This window comes from Arachis stenosperma, chromosome 8 (assembly GCF_014773155.1).
Source record: "Arachis stenosperma cultivar V10309 chromosome 8, arast.V10309.gnm1.PFL2, whole genome shotgun sequence".
NCBI lineage: Eukaryota > Viridiplantae > Streptophyta > Magnoliopsida > Fabales > Fabaceae > Arachis > Arachis stenosperma.
Window position 1 is genome coordinate 8005645 of NC_080384.1, and position 25425 is coordinate 8031069.

The window sequence follows — 25425 nt, forward strand, 5'->3', positions numbered from 1 at the left end:
ATCAAAATAGAAGCAAGTCTCGAGGAAAGTATAAGAATATTGAGTGTCATCATTGTGGTCAAAAGGGACATGTGAAGAAATTTTGTTGGCAGCTAAAGAAGAAGAAAGCCAAGGCAAGTAGAGACAAGAGCACAAATAAAGATGATGGTAATAAGAAAGACAAGGTTAATGTAACTCATGATGATTTTCTTGTTGTTGAGGAGTTTGAATCTATTAACCTTGTTGATAATAGCACTAGTTGGGTGATTGATAATGGTGCTTCTATTCATGTTACATCTAGGAGGGATTTGTTTACATCTTATACTCCTGGTGATTTTAGTGATGTGAAAATGGCTCATCAAGGTATTGCAAAATGTGCTGGTGTTGGACAGGTTTGCTTAGAAACCTACAACGGTACCAAGTTGACTTTGAAGCGTGTGAAGCATGTTCCAGATATTCGGTTGAACTTACTTTCTGTTGGTAAGTTGTGTGATGAAGACTTAGATAGCTCCTTCTCTCGTGATAGTTGGAAGCTCACCAAGGATTCTATGGTTGTTGCTAGAGGTACTCGACACTCTACTCTTTATTTAACTCAAGCAAAGTGAAGAACTGAAGATTGATGGTTTAGAAGTTATAATAAATTCTCGTTGCAAGTATAGTTTCTAAACCAAGCAATCAACCTTTCTTACAAAACGCTTTAAAATTGATAACCGAGTATTTAAACCTCGGGTCGTCTTCTCAAGGAATTGCAGGGAAGTATGATTTATTATTGGTTATGGAAAAACAGTGTTTGGGTTTGAAAAAGATTTTTAGCAAGAGAAATAGATTGCAAGAATTAATAAATTAATAACTAGTAAAACTCTTGGCAAGGTATGAAAACTGGAAGTCCTATCCCAGTTGTCCTTATCAATTGTGATGAGAATTAGATTTTTCTCCCACTTAGTTAACCTTTACTAAAGCAAAGGAAAGTCAAGTGGACTAATTAGTTTGATCCTCAAGTCCTAGTCAATTTCTGTGGGAAGACTAGCTTTAGAGCGATCTAGATCAATTAGAATCTGCCAATTTCAACCACTGCTGAGTTTGACAACTCAAGAGTTACCAATTAATCAACCAAAGCCAAGAGGGAATAAAATCTACTTGAATGAAAATAATTTGGATAGAGCCCAGGCATCAATAACATATAAGTCTGAAATACCTCAATTTATATTAAATAAAGATGTCAATTCTAACATGGACAATATTCATAAGCCAATTGGGCAACATAAATCAAACACAAATAAAAGTATTGAAGTAAATAAAAGTAGAAGAGAAACATAAATTATTGAACCAGATACGATGAAGTAATCCTAATGACTAAAGAAATCCTAATCCTAAAACCTAAGAGAGATGAGAGAACCTCTCTCACTAAAAACTACATCTAAACTATGAAAAGTAAATTATGAAAAGCATGTTGAGTCTCTGCATGTTCCCTAACTTTAATCTGTGTTTCTGGGCCAAAAACTGGGTTGAAATGCGGCCCAGAATCTCTGCCAGCAACTTTGTAATTTTGCAAATCGCGTACGTCACGCGTCCGCGTCGTCCAAGCGATCGCGTCACTCAGCGTTTTTCGTATCACGCATCCGCGTCGTCCACGCATTCGCGTCATTCGTGCAGCTTCCAATCCGCGCGGTCGCGTCAGGCACGCAAACGCGTCACTCTGATTTCTTCCATTTCGCGCGGTCGCGTGAGCCATGCGACCGCGTGACTTCTCGCTGGTCATCTCCTCAATTCCTTGTGTTCCTTCCATTTTTGCATGCTTCCTCTTCATTTCTTACGCCATTCCTGTCCTATGAACCCTGAAACACTTAACATACAGATCACGACATCGAATGGTACGAAGGAAGATAAAAATATACAACAAAAAGGTCCTTAGGAAGCAAGTTATTAATCATAGGATATTTTTAGGAAGGAATTGTAAATACATGCAAATCATATGAATAAGTGGGTGAAAAGCTTGATAAAACCACTCAATAAAACACAATATAAACCATAAAATAGTGGTTTATCACAAAGATTGTGAAAGATATTGTTAAGCTACTGATTTTGTTGATGAAACTGATTTATGGCATAAGAGATTATGTCATATGAGTGAGAAGGGCATGAATATGTTATCCAAGAGGAATCTTTTATCTGGTTGTAAGGTTGCTTTACAAAAGTGCAACCATTGCTTTGCTGGGAAAAAAAAAACAGGGTTTCTTTCAAGAGCCATGGTGCACGAAATTGTTATCCCTTGGCATGGCTCCAAAAACTTGGTGCACAATACCATGATTCACACGTCTCTTCACAACTTCGCATAGCTGACCAGCAAGTGCACTGGGTCGTCCAAGTAATACCTTATGTGAGTAAGGGTCGATCCCACGGAGATTGTCGGCTTGAAGCAAGCTATGGTCATCTTGTAAATCTCAGTTAGGCAGATTCAAATGGTTATAGAGTTTTGATAATTAAAAGATAAATAAACATAAAATAAAGATAGAGATACTTATGTAATTCATTGGTGGGAATTTCAGATAAGCATATGGAGATACGTTATTCCTTTTGAATCTCTGTTTTTCTACTATCTTCATTCAATCATTCCTAATCCTTTCCATAGCAAGCTGTATGTTGAGGATCACCGTTGTCAATGGCTACCTCCTATCCTCTTAGTGAAAATGGTCCTCTACGGTTTCTGTACGGCTAATCAACTGTCAGATTTCTCGTCTCGGATGAAAAATACCAGGCACAGCTACCGCATGGCAAATCAGCTGTTGGTTCTCACTTGTGTTGGAATAGGATCCAATGATCCTTTTGTGTCTGTTACTACGCCCAACAGTCATGAGTTTGAAGCTCGTCATAGTCATCGCTTCTCAGATCCTACTCGGAATACCACAGATAAGGTTTAGACTTTCCGGATCTCAGGAATGCTGCCAATTAATTCTAGCCTATACCATGAAGATTCTAATCTCGGATTCAGATGCCCCATTGTCAGAGGGGAAACGATGTGAATCGTTGATTAGAGACCCAAGAGATATGCATTCAAGCTTGTTTTCATGTAGAACGAAAGTGTTTGTCAGGCACGCGTTCATAAGTGAGAATGGTGATGACTGTCACTTGATCATCACATTCATCATGTTCTTATGTGCGAATGAATATCTTAGAATAAGAATAATCTTGTATTGAATAAAAGAACAATAGTACTTTACATTAATACTCGAGGAACAGCAGAGCTCCACACCTTAATCTATGGTGTGTAGAAACTCCACCGTTGAAAATACACAAGTGAAAATAGTCTAGGCATGGCCAAGTGGCCAGCCTCCAAGTCTAAGGAAAAACTTTCCCAAGATTGATCCTCAGATCAAAGATGATCCAAAAGATGTCAGTATAATAGTAAAAAGTCCTATTTATACTAAACTAGTTATTAGGATTACATAAATAAGTAAATGATGCAGAAATTCACTTTCGGGCCCACTTGGTGTGTGCTTGGGCTGAGCATTGAAGCTTTCATGTGTAGAGACTTTTCTTGGAGTTAAACGCTAGTTTTTATGCCAGTTTGGGCATTTAACTCTGGCTTTTATCCTGTTTCTGGCGTTTAACGCTAGAATAGGGCAGAAAATTGGAGTTTGAATGCCAGTTTTCGTCATCAAAACTGGGGTAAAGTATGGACTATTATACATTGCTGGAAAGTCCAGGATGTCTACTTTCCAACACAATTGAGAGCGTGCCAATTGGGCTTCTGTAGCTCCAGAAAATATATTTCGAGTGCAGGGAGGTCAGAATCCAACAACATCTGCAGTCCTTTTTCAGCCTCTGAATCAGATTTTTGCTCATGTCCTTCAATTTCAGCAAAAAATTACCTGAAATCACAGAAAAACACACAAACTCATAGTAAAGTCTAAAAATGTGAATTTTTCTTAAAAACTAATAAAAATATAATAAAAAGTAGCTAGAACATACTAAAAACTACTTAAAAACAATGCCAAAAAGCGTATAAATTATTCGCTCATCAAGCCATCCACCTTCAAGGAAGTCGGAGATACTTGACTTGGTGCATTCTGATGTATGTGGGCCGATGAAGACAAGAACACTTGGAGGGTCTATCTATTTTGTAACTTTTATTGATGATCATTCTAGGAAATTATGGGTTTACACTTTGAAGACCAAAGATCAAATTTTGAATGTGTTCAAGCAATTTCAAACTTCTATTGAAAGAGAAACTGGGGAGAAGTTGAAATGCATTCATACTGACAATGGTGATGAGTACTCAGGTCCATTTGATGCTTATTGTAAAAAGCATGGTATAAGACATCCGAAGACTCCTCAGTTGAATGGCTTGGCTGAAAGGATGAACAGAACACTGGTTGAAAGAGTTAGGTGCTTATTGTCACGGTCTGGATTGGTAAAATCCTTTTGGGGTAAAGATTTGAGCACTGTTGTTCATGTCTTGAATAGGACACCATGTGTTTTCTTGCAATTTAAAGTGTCGGAGAAGGTATGGTCAGGTAAAGATGTTTCTTATGATCATTTAAGAGTCTTCGAATGTAAAGCTTTTGTTCATATTCCCAAAGATGAGAGATCTAAGCTTGATGTAAAGACTAGGCAATGTATTTTTATTGGCTATGGCATAGATGAGTTTGGTTACAGGTTTTATGATCCTGTTAGCAAGAAGGTGATTCGAAATAGAGATGTTGTCTTTGTTGAAGACCAAACATTGAAGGATATTGATAATGCAGAAAAACCAATGGTTCAGCCTAGTGATGATTTTTCTGACTTGGATATTACTTCCTCTATACCTATGGTAGAAGATGGTAGAGTTGAAGGTCAAAATAATGAGCATGATACAAGTGCATGTGAAGATTGAACAGTTGATCCGATACTTGATGAAGTTGGTGATGATGATCAAGATGAACAACCAGCTTTGAAAATTCCTGTAAATGCACTCAGAAGGTCTACAAGAGAGAGGAAGCCTTTGTCAAGGTATTCTCCACATGAGTTTGTTTTGTTGACTGATGGGGGAGAACTTGAATGCTTTGGAGAGGCTGTTGAAGATGAAAGCAAAGCTCAATGGCTTGAAGCTATGCAAGAAGAAATGAAGTCCTTGCTTGAGAATGATACCTATGAGTTGGTGAAGCTACCGAAGGGTATGCGAGTTTTGAAGAACAAATGGGTATTCAGAATCAAGAATGAAGAATACAGTTCTAAGCCTCGGTATAAAGCTAGATTGGTTGTTAGAGGCTTTAGCCAGAAAAAAGGTGTTGATTACGAGGAGATCTTTTCTTCTGTTGTGAGGATGTTATCCATTCGTGCTGTGCTTGGATTAGCAGCGTCTCTTGATTTGGAGATTGAGCAAATGGATGTGAAGACAGCTTTTCCTCATGGTGATTTAGATAAGGAGATCTACATTGAGCAACCGGAGGGCTTTGTGATTAAAGGAAAGGAAGATTTTGTGTGCAAGTTTAAGAAGAGTCTTTATGGGTTGAAGTAAACTCCAAGACAGTGGTACAAGAAGTTTGAATCTGTTATGGGGAAGCATGGTTACCGTAAGATAACTTCAGATCATTGTGTATTTGTGCAAAAATTTTTTGATGATGATTTTATCACTCTTTTACTTTATGTGGATGATATTGTGATTGTGGGCAAGAATGCTTTGAGGATTAATGAGTTGAAGAATCAGTTGAGCAAGTTCTTTGCTATGAAGGACTTGGGTCCTGCCAAACAAATTTTGGGCATGACTATTACTCGTTATAGAGATTCTAAGAAGCTTTATTTGTCACAGGAGAAGTACATAAAGAAAGTGCTTTAAAGGTTTGGCATGAATGATGCCAAATGTGTTGCTGGTTCTTTTGCTCCACATTTTAAGTTGAGCACCAAGCAATGTCCAACCACTGATGAGGAGAAACAAACAATGGATGAAATTCCTTATGCCTCAGCTGTTGGAAGCTTGATGTATGCTATGGTGTGTACTAGACCAGACATTACTCATGCGGTTGGTACTGTGAGTTGTTTTCTCTCTAATCCAGGTAAAGAACATCGGAATGCTGTTAAATGGATTATGAGATATCTCAAAGGTACAACTAACTTGAGTTTGAGTTTTGGTGGTGAGAAACTTTTGCTAGTTGGCTTTACTGATGCAGACATGGCAGGAGATATTGATTCTCGAAAGTCTACTTCAGGTTATTTGGTCAAGTTTGCAGGGGGAGCTATTTCACAACAGTCAAGGCTACAGAAGCGTGTTGCACTTTCTACCACAGAGGCATAGTTTATTGCAGCAACTGAAGCATTTAAAGAGTTGTTGTGGATGAATAAGTTTCTTGCAGCACTTGGTTTCAAGCAAGACCGTTATGTGTTATTGTGTGATAGCCAAAATGTTATTCATCTTGCCAAGAATTCTATTTTTCATCCAAGATCTAAACATATTAATGTTAGGTATCACTGGATATGGGATGTGTTAGATTCCAAGTTGTTGGAACTTGAAAAAGTTCACACTGATGACAATGGTGCTAATATGATGACAAGCATTGTTAAGAGAAAAGTTTGAAACATATTGTTTGATCGTCAGAATGGTGAGGGCCTCCACCTAGTCGAGAAGGGGGAGATTTGTTGGGTTTTTTCTCTCCTTTCTGAGGTCCAAGCCCAACTTTTTGGGGGTGTATTCTTGCACCCTAGTGTCACAACCCTAATTCATATTTTGGAGGTTTTTTGAGAGAGTGTGTGTAGCCACCAAAGAGAGAGAGAAGAGAAAAAATAGAATTTTCGTTTTTGCCCAAAGCAGTAAATTTTGAATGGCTGTTTCTCATTTGTTCACCGTTGGATCGACTTGAAATTTGAACGGTGAGTTACTCTCATCTTGTTCTTCATTCTGGATGGTGGAGATTTTGATTGGAGGTTTTCTGTGGGAGAAATTGGCTTTGCAAGAGAAAAATTAGGTTTCCCATTTTTATACAGAGCAACAAACTTTGAATGGCAGTTTCTCACTGTTTCACCGTTAGATCGACGTGAAAGTTAGTTGTAGATTTGTCACATCTTGTTCTTCATTCTGAACGGTGGAGATATTAATTGAAGATCTACAGAGGAAGAAATTGGCTTCGACAACAGCTCTGTTTTTTGGGTATATTTCATCTTCTTGCTTCTCATTTATGAGCTTTGGTACTTTGATGTTTTGGCTAGTTATATGCACATTTTTGTGCTTTGTTTGAGACTTTCTTGTACCTCATTTGATTATAGTGGAGTTATTTCATTGGTCTGGACGATCTGTGGTTTTTACCTCTCACATTGAGGGGGATTTTCCACGTTAAAATCTTGGTGTGTTCTTATTATTGCTTTACTTGCTATATTTGCTTGTTGATAGCTACTGCCATATTATGTTGTGAGTGCTTTCATATTATTCTTGTGTTGGACATTTGTGTCGTTTCCGTTGTTAGGCTCTTTCAATTTTTATATTTTAAATTATTCATATTAAATCACTAAAAAATATATGTTATATATAATGTAAAAATGTATTTATATTCATAAAAATAATTAAAGAGTTATCTCAATTTTTTTTAATAATTTTTTTTTGTATTTTTGATATGACTGAATTATAACTTTTCTTATGAAAAAAGAGTTACGGAAACAATTTTAATGTGTTAGAGACCGAAACCCTAAAGTCACCATTTATATTTGAACATGACATTTATTAAATTTTAAAATCCAAATAAAAATAGCATCTAATGTCCAAAAGATAGTATTTAATTTTATTCCCATTTAATTCTAAATTAAAAATAAGAGTAATTACCCAAATCGGTCCCCAAGGATTTTAAAATCGGATATTTTAGTCCAAAAATAAATTAATACACAGATCAATCCCCAAGGTTTTATTCCGGCAGACAAATCAGTCCCCAGTTAATTTTTCGGCAAAGTAATTACCCAAATTAGTCTCCAAAGATTTTAAAAATGGACATTTTAGTCCCAAAAAAATTAATGTACAAATCAATCCCCAACATTTTCTCTGTTAGACATAACAGCCCTCCGTCCAAAAAATAAAATAAAATAAAATTATTATTATTATTATTATTATTATTATTATTATTTAATTGTACAATAATACTGTGCTATATTTTTTTTGTATTTTTTGAACAAAAATAATAATAAATTTATTCATTAGATTCTTTTATATATATATAGTCACTCAATAATAATAATAATAACAATAAAAATAATAAAAATAAAATTATTAAAAATTATTTTATAAGAAATTCAAGGTTAAAATCATTTGATATTTTTGTATTTAATATAATTAAAAGATGTGCTATGTTAAAAAAATATGTTTGTATTAAAAAATGTATTAAAAAATATTTTAATTTAAATTTATATTAAATACATATTTTTTTAATACAAACATATTTTTTAAAATAGTACATCTTTAATTATATTAAATACAAAAATATCACATAATTTTAACTTTAAATTTCTGGTAAAATAATCTTTAATAATTTTATTATTATTATTATTATTATTATTATTATTATTATTATTATTATTATTATTATTGAGTGGCTATATATATATATATATGAATTTAATGAATAAATTTATTATTATTTTTATCTAGAAAATACAAAAAATTAAATTATGGTACAATATTATTATATAATTAATAAAATTATTAGAGATTATTTTATAAGAAATTCAAGGTTAAAATCATTTGATATTTTTGTATTTAATATAATCAAAAGATGTCCTATGTAAAAAAAATGTTTGTATTAAAAAATATGTATTAAATTAAATACAAAAATATCAAATAATTTTTAACTTTGAATTTCTTGTAAAATAATCTCTAATAATTTTATTATTATTATTATTATTATTATTATTATTATTATTATTATTATTATTAAGTGAATATATATATATATATATATATATATATAAGAATTTAATGAATAAATTTATTATTATTTTTGTCCAAAAAAATACAAAAAATATAGTACAATATTATTGTGTAATTAATAATAATAATAATTATTTTATTTTATTTTATTTTTGAACAAAAGGCTATTATGTCTATAAGAGAGAAACATTGGGGATTGATTTGTACAATAGTTTTTTTTAGGGGACTAAAATATCAATTTTAAAAACTTTTGGGGACTGATCTGGAGAATAACTCTGCCGAAAAATGAATTAGAGACTGACTCTGCCGGAGTAAAACTTTAGGGATTGATCTGTGTATTAATTTTTCTTGGAGACTAAAATGTCCGATTCTAAAATTTTTGGAACTGATTTAAGTAATTACTCTAAAAATAATTATGACTTATTCAATTTAACATTTATAATAATAGATAAAAATTATTGTTATATAAATTATTTAATTTAAAATAATATAATGTATAATTATAATTAATATATATATATATATATATATATATATATATATATATTATATTTTATTCTTCTTCTCAATATCTACGCATTCTCATAATATATCTATGTTCTAGGGAGGAAATATTAAAATATACTTGTGATTTTGGCTGCTTCTAGATGAGTTTGATGAGAAAGGACGAAATGTAACGAGTCTAATTTATTAGTAATAATAATACCACACACATGTGTGTCATTGTTGTGTGTATGCGTAATGGCAGTCATCACATAGGCCCCAGCTGTGTAACTTATTACATGCTTATATATTATGGCTTACTTGGTCAATTCGGAGCTGCCATCCCATTTAAAATATGCAACCATTCATTCTTATCAATTTCGGTGGCGGTAAGCACTGCCAATACTTGCATTCTAGAAGAGGATGACCCTACCAAGTATCTACCATATAAACTTTTAGGAAAATTATCAGGTGTTCCCGAAAACATCGGTGTTCCAGTTGTTTTAACTGTTGATTTTAATTAATATATATAATTTTTATAATTCAGATCAACGATTAAAACAACTGGAATACCGGTGTTCTTGGTACACCTGATAACCTTCCAAACTTTTATTATTAAACAAAAACATACAGGGAAGTGTTCATTAGTTTATGGAGATCCGGTGTTGGACGCTGATGAAAGAAAAAGAAACTATACGTTATTATGAAACTACTATTTAAAACAGTGATAGTTATTACTACTATAAAATATATAAGAGTATGATATATTAGTTGACGCTATTTTTGTTATATTTCGATGTCTTGAGGCTTATCAACTAAACTATTTGACTCTATATTTTGTTTTGAACAATATTCGAAGGTCAGTATAATTTAAAATTGTTGGCTAATATAAATAAATAAAAATTGTTTACTTTTAAGTTTTTCTCTCTTTTTTTTTTTTTTTTTTAGATCTACTAACTCGGTGTGCTGTTGATGCATATTTTTACATATTCAAATATTAGTGAACAACTATTTAAATTTTAAACTAACTAATTATGAAGCAAACAGCAGACATCCGCTGCACTGATGAACGCAAACGCAGCAATAAAGTCGAGATTGATGAAGACTTTTTTCAATTCCCCCTCTTTTCTTTCATCATATAATAAAGCTACCTACATTTTTGAACTTCCAATGTGACATATCACTTGTCAATAACATTGCCTATGTCCATGCACCACTTTTCTTTGGCCAAAGAAAGTCAAGGGGAAAAAGGGGGAACGAAGAAAAAGTAAAAGGTTCTAGTTTTGGTGAGTGTGCAAATTTTTGTACTCTTTTTCATCACGAGTTAAGCAAGTGCTTGTTTAATTTTGAACTTGAAAATTACATTTTGGAAATTATTTAATATACATATAAATAAAACCGTGGAAATAATAGTTTTCTTATTTCAGATAGAAGAAAGTCAATGAAACCTGTGACAAATACCTCTATAATATACTTTTTTAACATAAGGTTTCTAGAATTCATATTTATTTATTTTATGACTTCACTCTATATGTTTTTATTTTTTATCTTTTCTTAACCCACGACATAATTGATTATATCATCCAGTCATTTGGTTTGAGTAATTTACACATTACTTGTGACGAAGACAACAATCTAGAATAACAGGACCAACACCGTAAAGACTAAAGAATTATAGTGAATCGAATGGAAATAAATAAACAAGCTTGAAATCCAACCTGTAGGGACAACATATCTCTCCTCCCCATATCAGAGAAAAGGATTAGCACGATTTGCATGATATATTAGAAAAATGGTGAACCCAACATGGCATTGAAACATGTAAAGTTAATATGATGATGATCAATAATAATAATATATTCTTTGGTCCCCTAGCAAAGTCGCAATTTATGGAATTATTATAGTCAAAGTCAGCTATTTGAGCTGGATATATAATATGTTATTTATTCATCAATAATCTGGGCCACCCTGCAAAACCTTAAAGTATTGCGACTCCAAATTTGACTATGACTAATCTGTTGGATTTGGAGCAATAAAGTAATTCGTGGTCGAAGTTAACTGGGCCCATTTTTAGTCGTCCAACAAAACTATCCCATTTTTTACTGGAACAAAAATGGCTTCTGAGCTATTTTGGCCCAATTACTTTATGCAAACTTGCGTGAAATATAAATAAGTCCGGAAAAAAAGAAACGTTAAATATGAAGACATCAGCTGGGACAAAAAATAAATAAAATAAAATAAAAGAACACACATCTGGAAAGCATGAGGCCTAACAGGCTAACACAAATACACAGTACTTAGTTGCTTACTTGCTTGGGTCCCTTAACTGTCATGTTTCGAATTTTGATTAATAGAGGCAGCATATATACAACCAAGTCAGTTTAATAATTAATTTATTAGTTTATTTAAATAAATATTAGGAGTTTAAATTTTGTTTTGTATATATAATAATTTATTAGTTAGTAACAAATTTTTTAATAGAATTTAAATTTATGACAAATTAGTCTTTAGCTTGCTAGATTGAAAAAATAAAAAATAGATATACATCATATTTCATAATCAACTTATTAAGAGAAAATTCAATTGTAGGTATCTTTAAATAAAATTAATAGTCTTGCCCACAAAAGATTAACTCAAGCATGGTAGAAATGGAGGGGAAAGGTTTTAGCAAGCATGAGAGTAGGATAATAGCATTCATTCTATCCGACTAACTCGTATTTTATATATGTTTATGTTATAAAAATATATTATAAATAGGTGTTAAATCAAGAATCTCTCATTTAATTTAAAAAGTCTTTATTATTTAGTCAAGATCATCAACGAATAATTTAATATTTTTGTTTATTAAAAACTAATTTTATTTTAGTGATATATAAATACAATATTATATCATAATATTTTATTTGTATGTGGGTTATTAATTTAAACAAAGACTTTTATGTAGAATTAAAAATTTGATTATGTTGTTTATGGGACGATTGTGTTATTTGTAGAATAATTGTAATATGTTGAATTTTTAATTTACGTGCTCATTTGGTTATATAATAATATTACATATTTGTGAAAAATCTGAAAATAGGGTCGGATATCCGTGGATTGACCACGGATAGCGTTAGAGTTGGGTTGTTCTCAACCCATAGATATAATAGAATAATTGAGTTTTAGTAACAAATTCAATCCGCGGATTGAGTTAAGATTGGATTCGAATCCTACCTTACATCACCCTTATGTAAGAGGGAAAAATGGTTGTAATATCGGGTTGAATTTTTGGGTTGAATATGAATTTGGCTTTGTTCGAGTCTGAGCCATGTTATTGATTCAGTTCATGACAAAAAAAAAATATGAATTTGGCTTTGTTCGAGTCTGAGCCATGTTATTGATTCAGTTCATGACAAAAAAAAATATGGTATAAATGGATAGCAATACATAGGAATGGCAAAATGGGTCGAATTTGTCGGACCGATCCACCGAACTCGCTAAAAAAGACGGATCGGTCTAGATTTGGACTCGCCAAATCCGTACTGTCAAATTTATGGGTTTTGGCGGAGTAGGGCGGGCCGGCTCGCCGGACCAAGGATTTTTATTTTTAGTTTTTTTATTAAATAAAAGAGTAATTACCACTACAAAATTAATAATTATATAATTTTTAAATGTTTTTTTATTTTTTATTTTTATTCTTCTTTTAGTTATTAACTTTATTTATTTTATTTTACAATTTCGTATATATGTTTAAATTGTGACTTATTTTTTAAAATAAAGATGGTTCTATTGATAAATATTATTTTAAATAATTTTATTGAAGTTAAAAATAAAAAAAAGATAATAAAAAATTTATATTACAATTTGGCTATTTTTTATTTGTATTTAATTTTTTAATTATTATTTTTTGATTAATTTTATTAAATTTTATTTTTTCAAAATATAAAAAAAAAGTTAAGCGAGCTAATTTGTCAATCCGCTATAAAGTAAAGCGGACTAGTATTTTAAACCCATTTTAATTGACGAAATGGATTATGGCATACCAAACCACTTTACCACCCCTACCGGGGGTGGTTAATTTGCTCCTATTGAATCTTTGGAAAAAAAAAATTAAGTATATATGCGTTTAATTTTTAATGGTGTAAAATATTTTACACAATCATTCAATCACAAGCATTTTTTAGATGATCATTTATATAATTAATATAAAAAATAGTTATTTTTGTTAATATGACATTATATTAATGAAATATACAAATAAAATAATTTTACACTAATTATATATTAAAATTTATATATATATAATGACTCCATTAAATAATGTTTGTCTTCACATTTAAAGAAAATTTATTTTCTGTGAAATAAAATTATATTATTAAATATAAATACAATGATAAAACGTTACGTATTATATAAATTTAAATTATTTAGAATGAAAAAAATAACATCTATTCAAATAATAATAATAATAATAATAATAATAGTTATTATTTGGTGACACTAGTCTATTTATTAATTATCCAAAATCAAACCTAATTTCTCAAATATAAATAAAAATATTAGTATTTAGTAGTTTTCTTAAAAGTTGATTGATGGATATAGACATCATTTAACATTATTATTTATTTTTGTTGTTTTATAATTTTAGTCTTACATACAATAATTGTTTCCATTGAAATTTTTTTTACCATAAATATTATAAAAATTAATTCTTCAATTAAATGACAAAAATTGTTAAATAATTGCTTAATAAAAAAAAGAAATATTGATTTTCTATCTCTATATATGAAGAAAATCTTGTGGTTGTTTGATCAACTATAATACGTGTATACTAAAATTAGTTATTAGTATAAAATACATGTTAAAATATAAATATACATTAAAAATAAATTAAATCACACATATATTTATATACAAATATATTGGTGGCTAGTTTTAATGGCTAATTTTAATGTACAGATAACATTTTTATTGTTTGATTGAAATTTTTATTTTTTTTCACATCATGATTTTATTCTATTTTATTTATTTATTTTTGTATTTCTTACATAATTATAGTAAACTTTTTATATATATTTTTTAACTATTTTGCTATAATATTTTTTATGTATTATATAAAAAATTAATAAAAATATAATTTAATACATACTAATTAGGGCAAAACACTAAAATAAGCCAAGGGGAAGAAATTTTTACGTAAATCCGCCAAACCAAAATTTATTTCATGAATCAACCAATGCATGTTTATATGTAGTTCGAATCAATTAGATTCGAATTCAATCTACACATAATTCGAATCATATTGATTCGAATTATACACAAAACTCACACACACACTAATTCGAATCAACTTGATTCGAATTACACACATACAATAATTCGAATCAAGTTGATTCGAATTACACCCTGATTTATTAAAAAAATTAATAATTTATTAAAAAATTTATTAAAAAATAATAATTTAAAATTAAAAAAATATATATTTTATTTCATGTATTAAAAAAAATCTAACAAAATATCTAATTACGAGACTTTTTTTAAATATTAATGAGCTATCAATTCAAATTCCATACAATACTCTTTTGTCCATTTTTAATAGCTCATGAATATTTTTTAATAAATTTTTTAAATTATATGGTGAGATATTACATGATTCGAATTACGCATGGAAAGTTCAATCACTCTGATTCGAATTATATGGTGAGCAATTCGAATTCTATACAATACTCTTCTGTCCATTCTTGATAGCTCATGAATACTTTTTAATAAATTTATTTTAATTATACCACAAAAAATATTTTATTCTATGCAAAATAATTTAAAAATGGCTTAAAAGATGTTAGGAGTACTATAAAAATTTGCAATGACTTAGGACATTAATAATTTAGAAATTAAAGAAAATATATTTTTATCATGTATTTACCTAAATCACTAGAATATTACAAACTTTTATAGTACTCGTAACATTTTTAAGCCATTTTTTAAATTATTTTGTATAGAATAAAATATATTTTTAATTATTTTGGATGGAATAAAATATTTTCTTTAATTTTTAAATTATTATTGACTATCTAGAGTATTTTATTTAAAATTTGTGTACATGCATGTATTTACCTAAATCATTAGAACATTACAAATTTTTATAGTATTCCTAATATTTTTTAAGTCATTTTTTAAATTATTTTGCATTATTTTTTTGTGGTTTATATAATTAAAATAAATTTATTAAAAAATATTCATGAGCTATCAAGAATGGGCAGAAGAGTATTGTATAGAATTCGAATTGCTCACCGTATAATTCGAATCAGAGTGATTGAACTTCCCATGCGTAATTCGAATCATGTAATATCTCACCATATAATTTAAAAAAATTTATTAAAAAATATTCATGAGCTATTAAAAATGGACAAAAGAGTATTTTATGAAATTTGAATTGATAGCTCATTAATATTTAAAAAAAGTCTTGTAATTAAATATTTTGTTAGATTTTTTTTAATGCATGAAATAAAATATATATTTTTTTAATTTTAAATTATTATTTTTTAATAAATTTTTTAATAAATTATTAATTTTTTTAATAAATCATGGTGTAATTCGAATCAACTTGATTCGAATTATTGTATGTGTGTAATTCGAATCAAGTTGATTCGAATTAGTGTGTGTGAGTTTTGTGTATAATTCGAATCAATATGATTCGAATTATGTGTAGATTGAGTTCGAATCTAATTGATTCGAACTACATATAAACATGCATTGGTTGATTCATGAACTAAATTTTGATTTGGCGGATTTACGTAAAAATTTCTTCCCATTGGTTTATTTTAGTGTTTTGCCCTACTAATTACTTGACCATGCAAGATGCAAGTATTAATAATAAATATATGTTGCAATATTTCAAAAGAATGAAAAAAAAAGTTTTAAATTAATATAATTTTTGACATATTAATTAAACTATTAAAAATTTGATTAATATAGGTGTTTATACCATGATTTAAAACATAAAGTCAGGTTCAATAGCCCATAAAAAAGGTGGCATATTTTTACTTGCAGGACTTTTTAAGAGGTGACGATGACGTGTGAACAGCCTACTCATTTGAATAAGCAACTGAATATTAAAATATCTCCTACTATCTTTCTACTCTATTTAGAAGGAAGATCTCAACAAATTTTTAAGATAAAAGGAGTACTACTCTCACCTCCTCACGAGAAACTCGGCGGCACCTCGACTCTAACACAAGTGAGATGCCGTCTCAGAAGAAATCTAAACCTCATGTTCAAAACCAAATCACCGTTTCAGATAATTTCAAAACAATACCTAAAATATCTAAATAGGTGCACATTCAAATTTTTTCATATTATTTTTGTCTCTACTATTAAAATTTTCTGATCCCTGGTACCAAAATTTACTTCTAATGACCTAAAAATTAAAATACAGAAGACCATTCTAGTTGATGTTGATGTACATATGAAACTCATTTGAGGGGCAATGTAAGTGCAGTCGCAGTAAGGAGATTAACGCTAACAGTGACGGATATCTTGGTTTCTATATAGATAAAAAAAAAAGTCTTAACAAGGAGAGAGGGTGGCTTTCAAAGCATTTATTAGGATGACAATGTCTTTAACGACTTTGAGTATTCGATCATACATAGACATAACAAGAGACAAAACGCTTTTGGCAACCAAAAGAAGAGATAAAAGGATATTAAAAGAATCATGTTCTCTAGTCTTTATCAGTTCCAACGAAAATTTCTTAATTTGTTTTGTGTAGTTGAAAAGAATTCATGGCAGCATCCCGAAATGGAATGAAATCCTTCATAGTAGTAATTGTTTTTACTTCAATAAAGCCAAACAAATAGATACTAGGTACAGGTGCCTACTCTGGTAGATAACTCTTCAATGCAAGAGACAAAATTAAAAAATTGGGACTACTGGGTATAGATTACAGAGACAACACAACACAATCTCAATCCTGTTCTCACTCGCCCACTTAATTCATTGTTATTCATAGCTCACAACCACATTGTTACGAGTATTTAATATCTAAATACTGTGTGATTTTCTCATGGAAGAATTGAGCTTGAAATAATATCAAATATGTAACCTTTTGAAATATGATAGTTGAATGGTTCGGAAGGAGCGGCTGTGGCGGCCACAGCCATCAAACGGAACATAATGGAGCTGCAATTAGGAGACTTAAATGAGCCAAGTCATAATTATTGATGGGGCTTCTTCTGTAACACCAGAAACAACCTACATCTACATGGACCACATTCTATGTGAGAATTCCAGTACTAGTCCTACTTCCAATGCTGGACCATATATGGAATTCCAGCACTACTCCAACTATTAGTAATCTTCACTACGTGCCATGAAAATGAGACCATCATTCATTCATTGACGCAGCAATAGTTCGAGGGTTATTGATAGACCTTCATTACTTTCTTTTCTTGTCAATGTAGTTGGGCATTTCTACTGTATAAATAATGTGGGATCGGTAAAGTGATAAATCGAGGAGTTAATCACTCTTAAATTAAGATAGTGGGACGCACATTTCATGGAAGTTACAAAATCAATGGTGACCATTACAAAAAGGTTACTCACGCTTGGTTGGTTCAGGTAATAATTCCACATTCTTCTTGAGCAACATTTCAGGTTAGAGTCTTATAAATGTCAAAAATGAATACAACTAAGGAAATTGAGTAGTAAACTGAGATTTGATATGCAATTCAGCAATTCTATTCTTCAAATCCCACATATTATACAGTTTGACTTTTTACTTCCTTTCATTGTGGTTGAGATGAAGGAAGGTAAAGGCAAAGTGTTCCTTTAATTGGTTTTATTTTTTTTTTTTTAGAAAAGAAAAGACAAGAAAAGAAGTATTTGTTAAGTCAATATTTTCTAAGCCAATCCATATATTCAAAGGGAGGAGGAGAGAATATTGATCTCATCTACAATCTTTCTATGTGCTCTGGAGCTGTATAGCAATTGCATCCCCAGCATCAATGAAACAAATCATATACAGAATAAACAGAAGCAAAATTATGTGCATAGCAAGTATCTAAAACTAAACTCATATGGCATAATTTGTACAAATTGTGAGAGGGGTTCGGTTTTTCTATTCTCAAGGAATTTAATGGCTTCTTTCCCTATTGCGCTTGGTAATTGGAGGCATATCCAATCCAGCAAAGATTCCAAGTCTTTTGCAAAGTCCAGTAAGTACCAATCTAGCAGCTTTGGGATAGCAAACTTTGAAGTTGAAATTCCAACTGCAGCCTGCAAGTATTCTCTTTTCGCTGCTTCGAGTTGGTTCTCGACCTGTGATGCTGTGTAAACTCTGACCTGCATTTGCCACAGTTCATGAATCAGCAATGACACAATGCAGATAATAAAATTTTAGAAGTTTACTTTGTGTAATGAATAAAACTTACAGCAGGAGAGGACCAAGTTCCACATGAGAGAGCAAATGTCACCAAGGGTTCTGATAATTCCAATCCATATATGCTTCTTACTGTCATTTCATGATTCTTCGCTCCCTTTGATGTCTGTTTAGAATTCAGCTGTAAGAAGTCTTAGTAATTATCTATATATTCCAATCTAAGGAAAACTCAGACTTCATATGAACAAAGCTTACCAATTTCCAGTGATAAGGAAGCCTTAGAATGCAATGCTCTATCGTTGTTGCGCTTAGCAAGTGTCCACCCACATTTATTGTTGTCTGAATAATGAAGAAAACAGAATAAATTCTTAAGCATGTCAATGCTATAACTGCAAGAACATGCAACATATAAGAAGAAATACAAGTCCCGAGCAGTTCATACCTTTTGCATCAATGCAACAACTGTTTCGGGACTCTCTGGTAAGCCGTGCTCATTGAATGCCTGAATAAAAGCACAATTTTCAATTAGATATTACAAAGGTTCTAAAAGAGGTTAAAAATGAAAAAGTAAAACTAAACATTGTTCAAAAAGGTATAAATGACGTACATTCATCATACAAGAGTTATATATGTTGATCCAGAATGCAAGCTTCTCCTGATGATTGAGATTCTCTAAGTTGACAGAGGAAAGTTTCCTCAAAAGAAGCCTGCAAGTTTCAGGATATTAAAATACTGCAACATCTGATTGAATAGTTGAAAAGAAGGTAAATAGTAAGTATCACATACTTCAATCGATGCTGCAGAAACAAAGAATTAGCAGTTCGTTTTGGACTGATGGATTCAGCTTCAATTGCACGGAATTGCTTGTACGGACCAATATCCATCTCTCCAAATTCTAAACATGTACCATATGGATCCTGAAACCATGTTTCTTTAGTACAGTTTCGAGATTTCGGATCTCGCAACATGCCAGCTGTAGAATCCGGATACTTGACAGTACTCATTCTCAAAAGAATGCTTGATAAGCACTTGAGAATATTTTCAGAGATTATGTTTGGACTTTCTTCATGATTTGTTGGTTCTGCCATTGGCTGGTCATTCACTCTTAGTTCTTGCTGCACAGTCTGAAATTTCACATTAGTTGACTTGAAAAAATTCCTCTGAGTTATTTTGATCTACTAGGACACAACTGAATCTGGATTAGAGATGCCAGACCTGTCTCTTTGGACGATGCCATGGTTTGTTGTGGAGGGGAAGTGTATTAATAGGAGTTTTTGTTGTTTTAGTTTTAGAATTGAACTGCTTGGTGTTCTTGTGAGAATTACTACATGACTGGTTCTCTTTTCCTTGCCTATCCTCTGCAATGCAAAAATCCATGAGAATTAGGTTGCAACTTTTATCATAGAACACACTTAAGGAGCAATTGTGGGAATTACTCACCGGGAAGTGTAATTGTTGGGGAAGGAGACTTCAATTTAACTAAACGAGATGAATGATCCATTTTCATCTTGGAGGATGATGTATATACAGCTTCTTGATACAAGTCCTGCCTGAAATGCATCACCTGCTCTTCAAGCCTTGCAATTTCTTCCTCCAGCACCGCCACCTCCGCAAGAAGTCCCAGGGTCTAGATTGATTCAGCAGTGACGGTGAGTATAAGATTTCAAATTTGATTGAATTGCAAAGTAGATTACTTGGGAAATACTAACATTGGGAGGGAGATAGGGAGGAAGACGAGGGAGAGCACCCAAGGGTCTGTTGAAAGCTCTCTGCAATGCCCTGTGGATGTTCTCTTCGTCCCTAAGCTTCTTCTTCAACCTCTCCACCTGAAAATTCAAATTCAGAGACTTGATTCGTGTACAAAGCTTCAATTTTAAAATCAGGAATCGGTGCAGTGTCATTGCATTACGTCTTGTTGCAAAGCCAATTTTCTCTCCTTGCTGCTTGCTCTGCCTTTTCCTTGTGCCAAACTTTCCCGCATCTCTGCCTTTTCATTCAAGAGGTTAGGACCAACCTATGCAACGCAATAACATATAGGTTTATCTTTTTCTCAATGAATTTCCCTTTCACTTTATAGGGTGAGGATGTGTGTTGTGTAATATGTTTCGGAAAAGAATTTCGACTTTTGAGAATTTTCTTCTCATTGGAACTGAAGCCATCCACAGTTTGTGATGATAAGTCTGAGAAGTGTTACGTTCTCATAATGAAATAATGAATAATAGTAGTAATAGTTTAATAATAATAATAATAAAACTAGTGTATGGAACTTTGTTCACTGTAGCAACCGTTTTTCAAAAATACTAGTACCACATACACATATACACTCTTCTGAGTTCTGACAATAAAGCAGAGTTTAGTTCAATTACTCTATGATGATGATCATCATCATGTGCTCCTGTCTGAGCTTTCTTAGGCTCTAATCTCATCCTCCTTCTCGTGTCCATTTCTTCTCTTCCCTTGATGTGGCACTAATTCTGCAGCTAAAACAAATTCAATTCGGTGAGAAGAATGATGAAATCAATCAAATTGAAAGTAATAGTAAGATCGAGATCGGACCTTGTTCACTTGTAATCTAAAAATCAAGGGAAGCAGAAGGTGAATGGAGGCATCGTCATGGGGGGAAAGAAACATGTCATAGAGTGGAGTTGACAGCTATATATGAGAGTTCCACCGCTGTACCTTTAAACTTAGTTTAACCGCTTCCACTTTGGATGAAAACACAGCAATGTTAATTTATGTAGGAAAGAGAGAGGAGGCTGAGAGGGAGAGAGAAAGAGAGAAAGAGAGTGTGGTTTCATGAGAAAAAGACTCGATCGATGCGCATACAGCTTGTATAGCAAAAGTGCTCCAGTGCCCCCAGCAACCTTCGTATTTATTTTATTTTTTTGGATTTTACTAGAGACTAACTTTTTTTTCCAATAAATTAACAGAAAAAAATTCTAAAATGGTTGACCTTAATATTTTTCTTATAATTATTCAAATAAAAAGTTTTTTTGTAATAAAACTGTTAGATCACATATTTAATTAGAATAACATTAGAGAATCAATACTGTAACAGTAAATTCAACTTATATTATAATAGATTGTAAATAAATTTAATATAAAATTCATTTTAAATATTTTTTTAATTCAGTTTTGGATAGTGTTGCCTATGATGTTAGTAGTGCAATATTGAACCCAAGAATTTCTCATTTAAGTTTACATCAAGATTAACCAGTAATTTTTACCATATAGATTCTCATTTTAAAGGGATGTGTTGAGGTGGGAGGATCCAATCAAATGGGCTATGGCGCTAAGCAATCATGAAAGAACGTGCGCTTTACCATTGCAGTTTACTATAAACATTTTTTTACTTATTAAGTTAATCAGTAACCGCAACGCAACGCTCCTCCATCTTAATTTGTTCTTTGTTTTTGCACTTTTCCTTTATAAGCTAATATCCAGTACGATTCGTTTGTTCCGCTTCTAATCTAATATTCTATTCTACTAATCAAACTTGGCTCTTTTTTACGGGTTTGGTGGTTTTTGCCGGTGGATGCATTCAACTAAATTAAATTAAAAAAGATAAATAAAATTAAAGGAGGCAAAAAGCTGCACCAATCACATGCCCTGCCCACCTAAACCATTTTATTTTTTCTCTCCCGGATCAACTTAGTTACTTAGGAAATTATATGATAGAAATTTATTTTCAACGAAAAAAGTATTGGTAGAAATTATGTGGAAGGGAGACGATGGTGGTGCAACATCGTAAAGTATGCATATTTTTTTAGACCCACGCGTCCGTTGCTATGCTTGCCAGCTGGCAACCTTAATGTATGTGTCTTGGGAGTTTGGATAGATCTCATTTCTCTTCTATTTATTATTTTATTAAACAAAAATATAGGTAGATAAATAATAGAGGATATATACTCGATTGTCATAATATATATTATATAAATAGCTGTCTATATATGAGATAAATTGTTAATTTGATGTGCACCAAAGTACTGCACAAATCCATAGCCCAATTGCATAAGATGCAAATGTTTTGTTGCGTATAATTGATAAATTTAACTTGGATTGAGAAAGCCAGTTGAAATGGATGACATAAACACAAGGAATCGCAGCTGAAACGGCAAAGAGATTGCATGATATGGATGGGTAGCTAGGTATAAGCATGACTACAAGCTAGCCAACAAGATATTTTATTTTATATTATTTTTCTTTTACATTCTTATAACACACATAATTTAATCATTATTATAGAAAGGAGGATAGATCATAGATGGGATGCGACTCTCACTGGTCACTTCATACTTTATTCTATAAAAGAAAATGGTACATAAACATTTTTCTAAGCTAAATGCTAACGCTTGCGTTTCAAACATGAACGAAGAAAGAATAAGTAGGGGGATCCACACACACCCTTAATTGTGTCCCCATCCACAGCCACGTGACAGTGACTCCAAATCACAAGCTGTTGTTACCCGCATCTTCCCCTTTAAATTTTAAGCATAAGTAGGTTATTGACTAATTAATGATTATGATTAAATGTAATTTTAATAAGTTTAGCCAATTTTTCAGAAGGAGAAAGACCTCTAAAGTACCCTTTTCTTCTAAGAATGCAATATTAACTTTTCTGTTGCCAACTTCCCTCGAATTTGATCCCATAAGGAAGCCAATTTTATTCGCTACCATAATCTCCAAGCTTTCAGTGTGTCGGATTTATTAATTATTTAATTTTAGATAAGTAAGCATACTTACATATATGACTAATTGATCGAACCAAACCGGTTCGCTCACTGCTACCAAGTTTATTATTTCGTAGTTTAACAACGAACCACATCTGTATGATTTATATTTCGTGTATGGTTTTCGCAATAATTTAGGTGGTACGACGTGTGATTGTACTATTTTGTATTGATTTTACGTGATCCTATTAATCAGAGTTGCATATTGTTCTAGATGAAGCAGGAGTCCTAGCGCCATGCCTACGAAAACAATTCCGAAATTAAATAATGAACGTGTAGCGTAGTCCTCCTATAGAACGGTGTCGGTGACCATCGATTGATACGTTATCTTAATATATATATATATATAGAAACGGTTAATAGTGAAATTCGTCTTGAAATATCACTCGATTTTTAAATTAGTACTCAAATAATTTTTTTAGTATAAGTTAAATTAATACTTTTATCAGTTAAATAATAACGTATCATGTTAAATGTCATATAATATAATGTGACAGGTTAATGTCACATGTCACGTTTTAAGTCAGTGGCACCTAACACGTCACGTGTTACTTGACATATAAAAAATTTATTTATAATCAACATAATTCCTAAAAATACACGTAACTACGTAAGTCATTTTCATTCTTAAAATTTTAAAAATTAATCAAATTAATACTTATATAAATATTTTTTATTTTTCATAATATTAAATTTAAATATTTTTTGATACTACTAATTTTAATATATTTTTTAAACCTTAATAAATAAAATTCTCTTTATATAACATAATAAAAATAATTAAATTATTACAAAATTATTTTATTATTTGTATTTTAAAATTTTATATTTTTAAAATATAATTTTTTAATAGTAAATTTTTTTATTTAAACGTGTTTACCAAATTTATTGATTATATATTTAAAAAATTTAATATTTTGAATCTCACTAAATAATATAATAGTTATTTTAAAATTTAAAATTTTAAGACTTTTTAAAATTATAATTTTTATTATTATTTAATTTATATGGTAAAACTCAATAATTAAAAAATTGATTTGTGGGATTATTCGTTGAATTTTAATATTTTAATATAATTTTTTTAAAAATAACTACTATAAAGAAACTCAGAGTAAATAGTGAAAGGACAAGTTATACATCAATCATCAAGCAAGAACAATTGACGCCTACCGTGGGGCCTAAGAAATAAATTTTTTTTTTTAAGGCCCCAAAATTCCTTTGTTCGCCTATGGCTGACCAACCTCTTCCAACACCATTTGAGCTTCTCCGGATGGTAACCGAGTAACAACAGGTCAATCAACATATGGCAGAAGAAAATCAAAGAATGGCAAACCAAATAGTCGAGTTGACCAATACTCGGATTGAAAATAATGATGATCATAACGAGGGGCTAGTGGATGAGGAACACAATTATGATCCAACGCACGTTTCTGAAACTCAATGACAAGAAAAAGATCGACAAGCCGACAAAGACGATGAATTGGATAATGTCGTTGGTCTATTCACTGCTGATGTCATGAATTTTCAAAAGCCCAAGAGGTTCACTTTACCACGACCTTAACTCCCTACGATGGATTGGGCGACCCAAAGAATCATATCTAGAAATTCTGGTATATTATGATAGTACACAGTGTTTTTGACCCTGTTTTATGTCGTTGTTTTCCTACTTTTTTAGATGGTCCTGCACTTGATTGGTTTTGTTCTTTGCCTGTAGATTCTATTTCTCATTTTCAGAAATTAGCGAAGCTTTATGAAGATCAGTTTGCTACATCTTCCATTTATCTACATGATTTTGACTACTTGAACACAATCAAACAAGGACAAAACGAAAGTCTGAAAGACTATATTACTCGTTTTACGAAGGTGGCAATTACTATTCCAAATCTTCACCCTGAGGTGCATTTGCACGCCATCAAGAGCAGATTTCGGCCAGAAAAATTTCAAAAAGCAATCACCGTAGCAAAACCAAAAACAGTCGCCGAGTTTTCGGAGAAGGC

At 31.3% G+C, this 25425-nt stretch overlaps 1 protein-coding gene across 8 annotated transcripts; it reads right to left on the reverse strand.

The window, feature by feature from the left end:
• Positions 1-18230: 18230 nt before the first annotated feature.
• On the reverse strand, positions 18231-21515 carry LOC130944957 (uncharacterized). Of its 8 annotated transcripts, none has more exons than XM_057873572.1 (12): positions 21255-21515; positions 21065-21172; positions 20608-20681; positions 20408-20524; positions 20139-20325; positions 19914-20056; positions 19485-19822; positions 19306-19405; positions 19141-19200; positions 18954-19037; positions 18751-18879; positions 18231-18661 (listed from the first exon to the last, which is right to left on the reverse strand). In XM_057873572.1, the coding sequence occupies exons 3-12, from the start codon at positions 20677-20679 to the stop codon at positions 18362-18364; spliced, it is 1530 nt and encodes a 509-aa protein (XP_057729555.1). In that variant the 5' UTR covers positions 20680-20681; positions 21065-21172; positions 21255-21515; the 3' UTR covers positions 18231-18361. The 8 variants fall into 8 exon arrangements, with proteins under 8 accessions (XP_057729555.1, XP_057729554.1, XP_057729552.1 ...); XM_057873571.1 differs by having other exon boundaries at positions 20608-20685; XM_057873569.1 differs by having other exon boundaries at positions 19485-19813; positions 20608-20712.
• Between the last annotated feature and the right edge of the window lie 3910 nt (positions 21516-25425).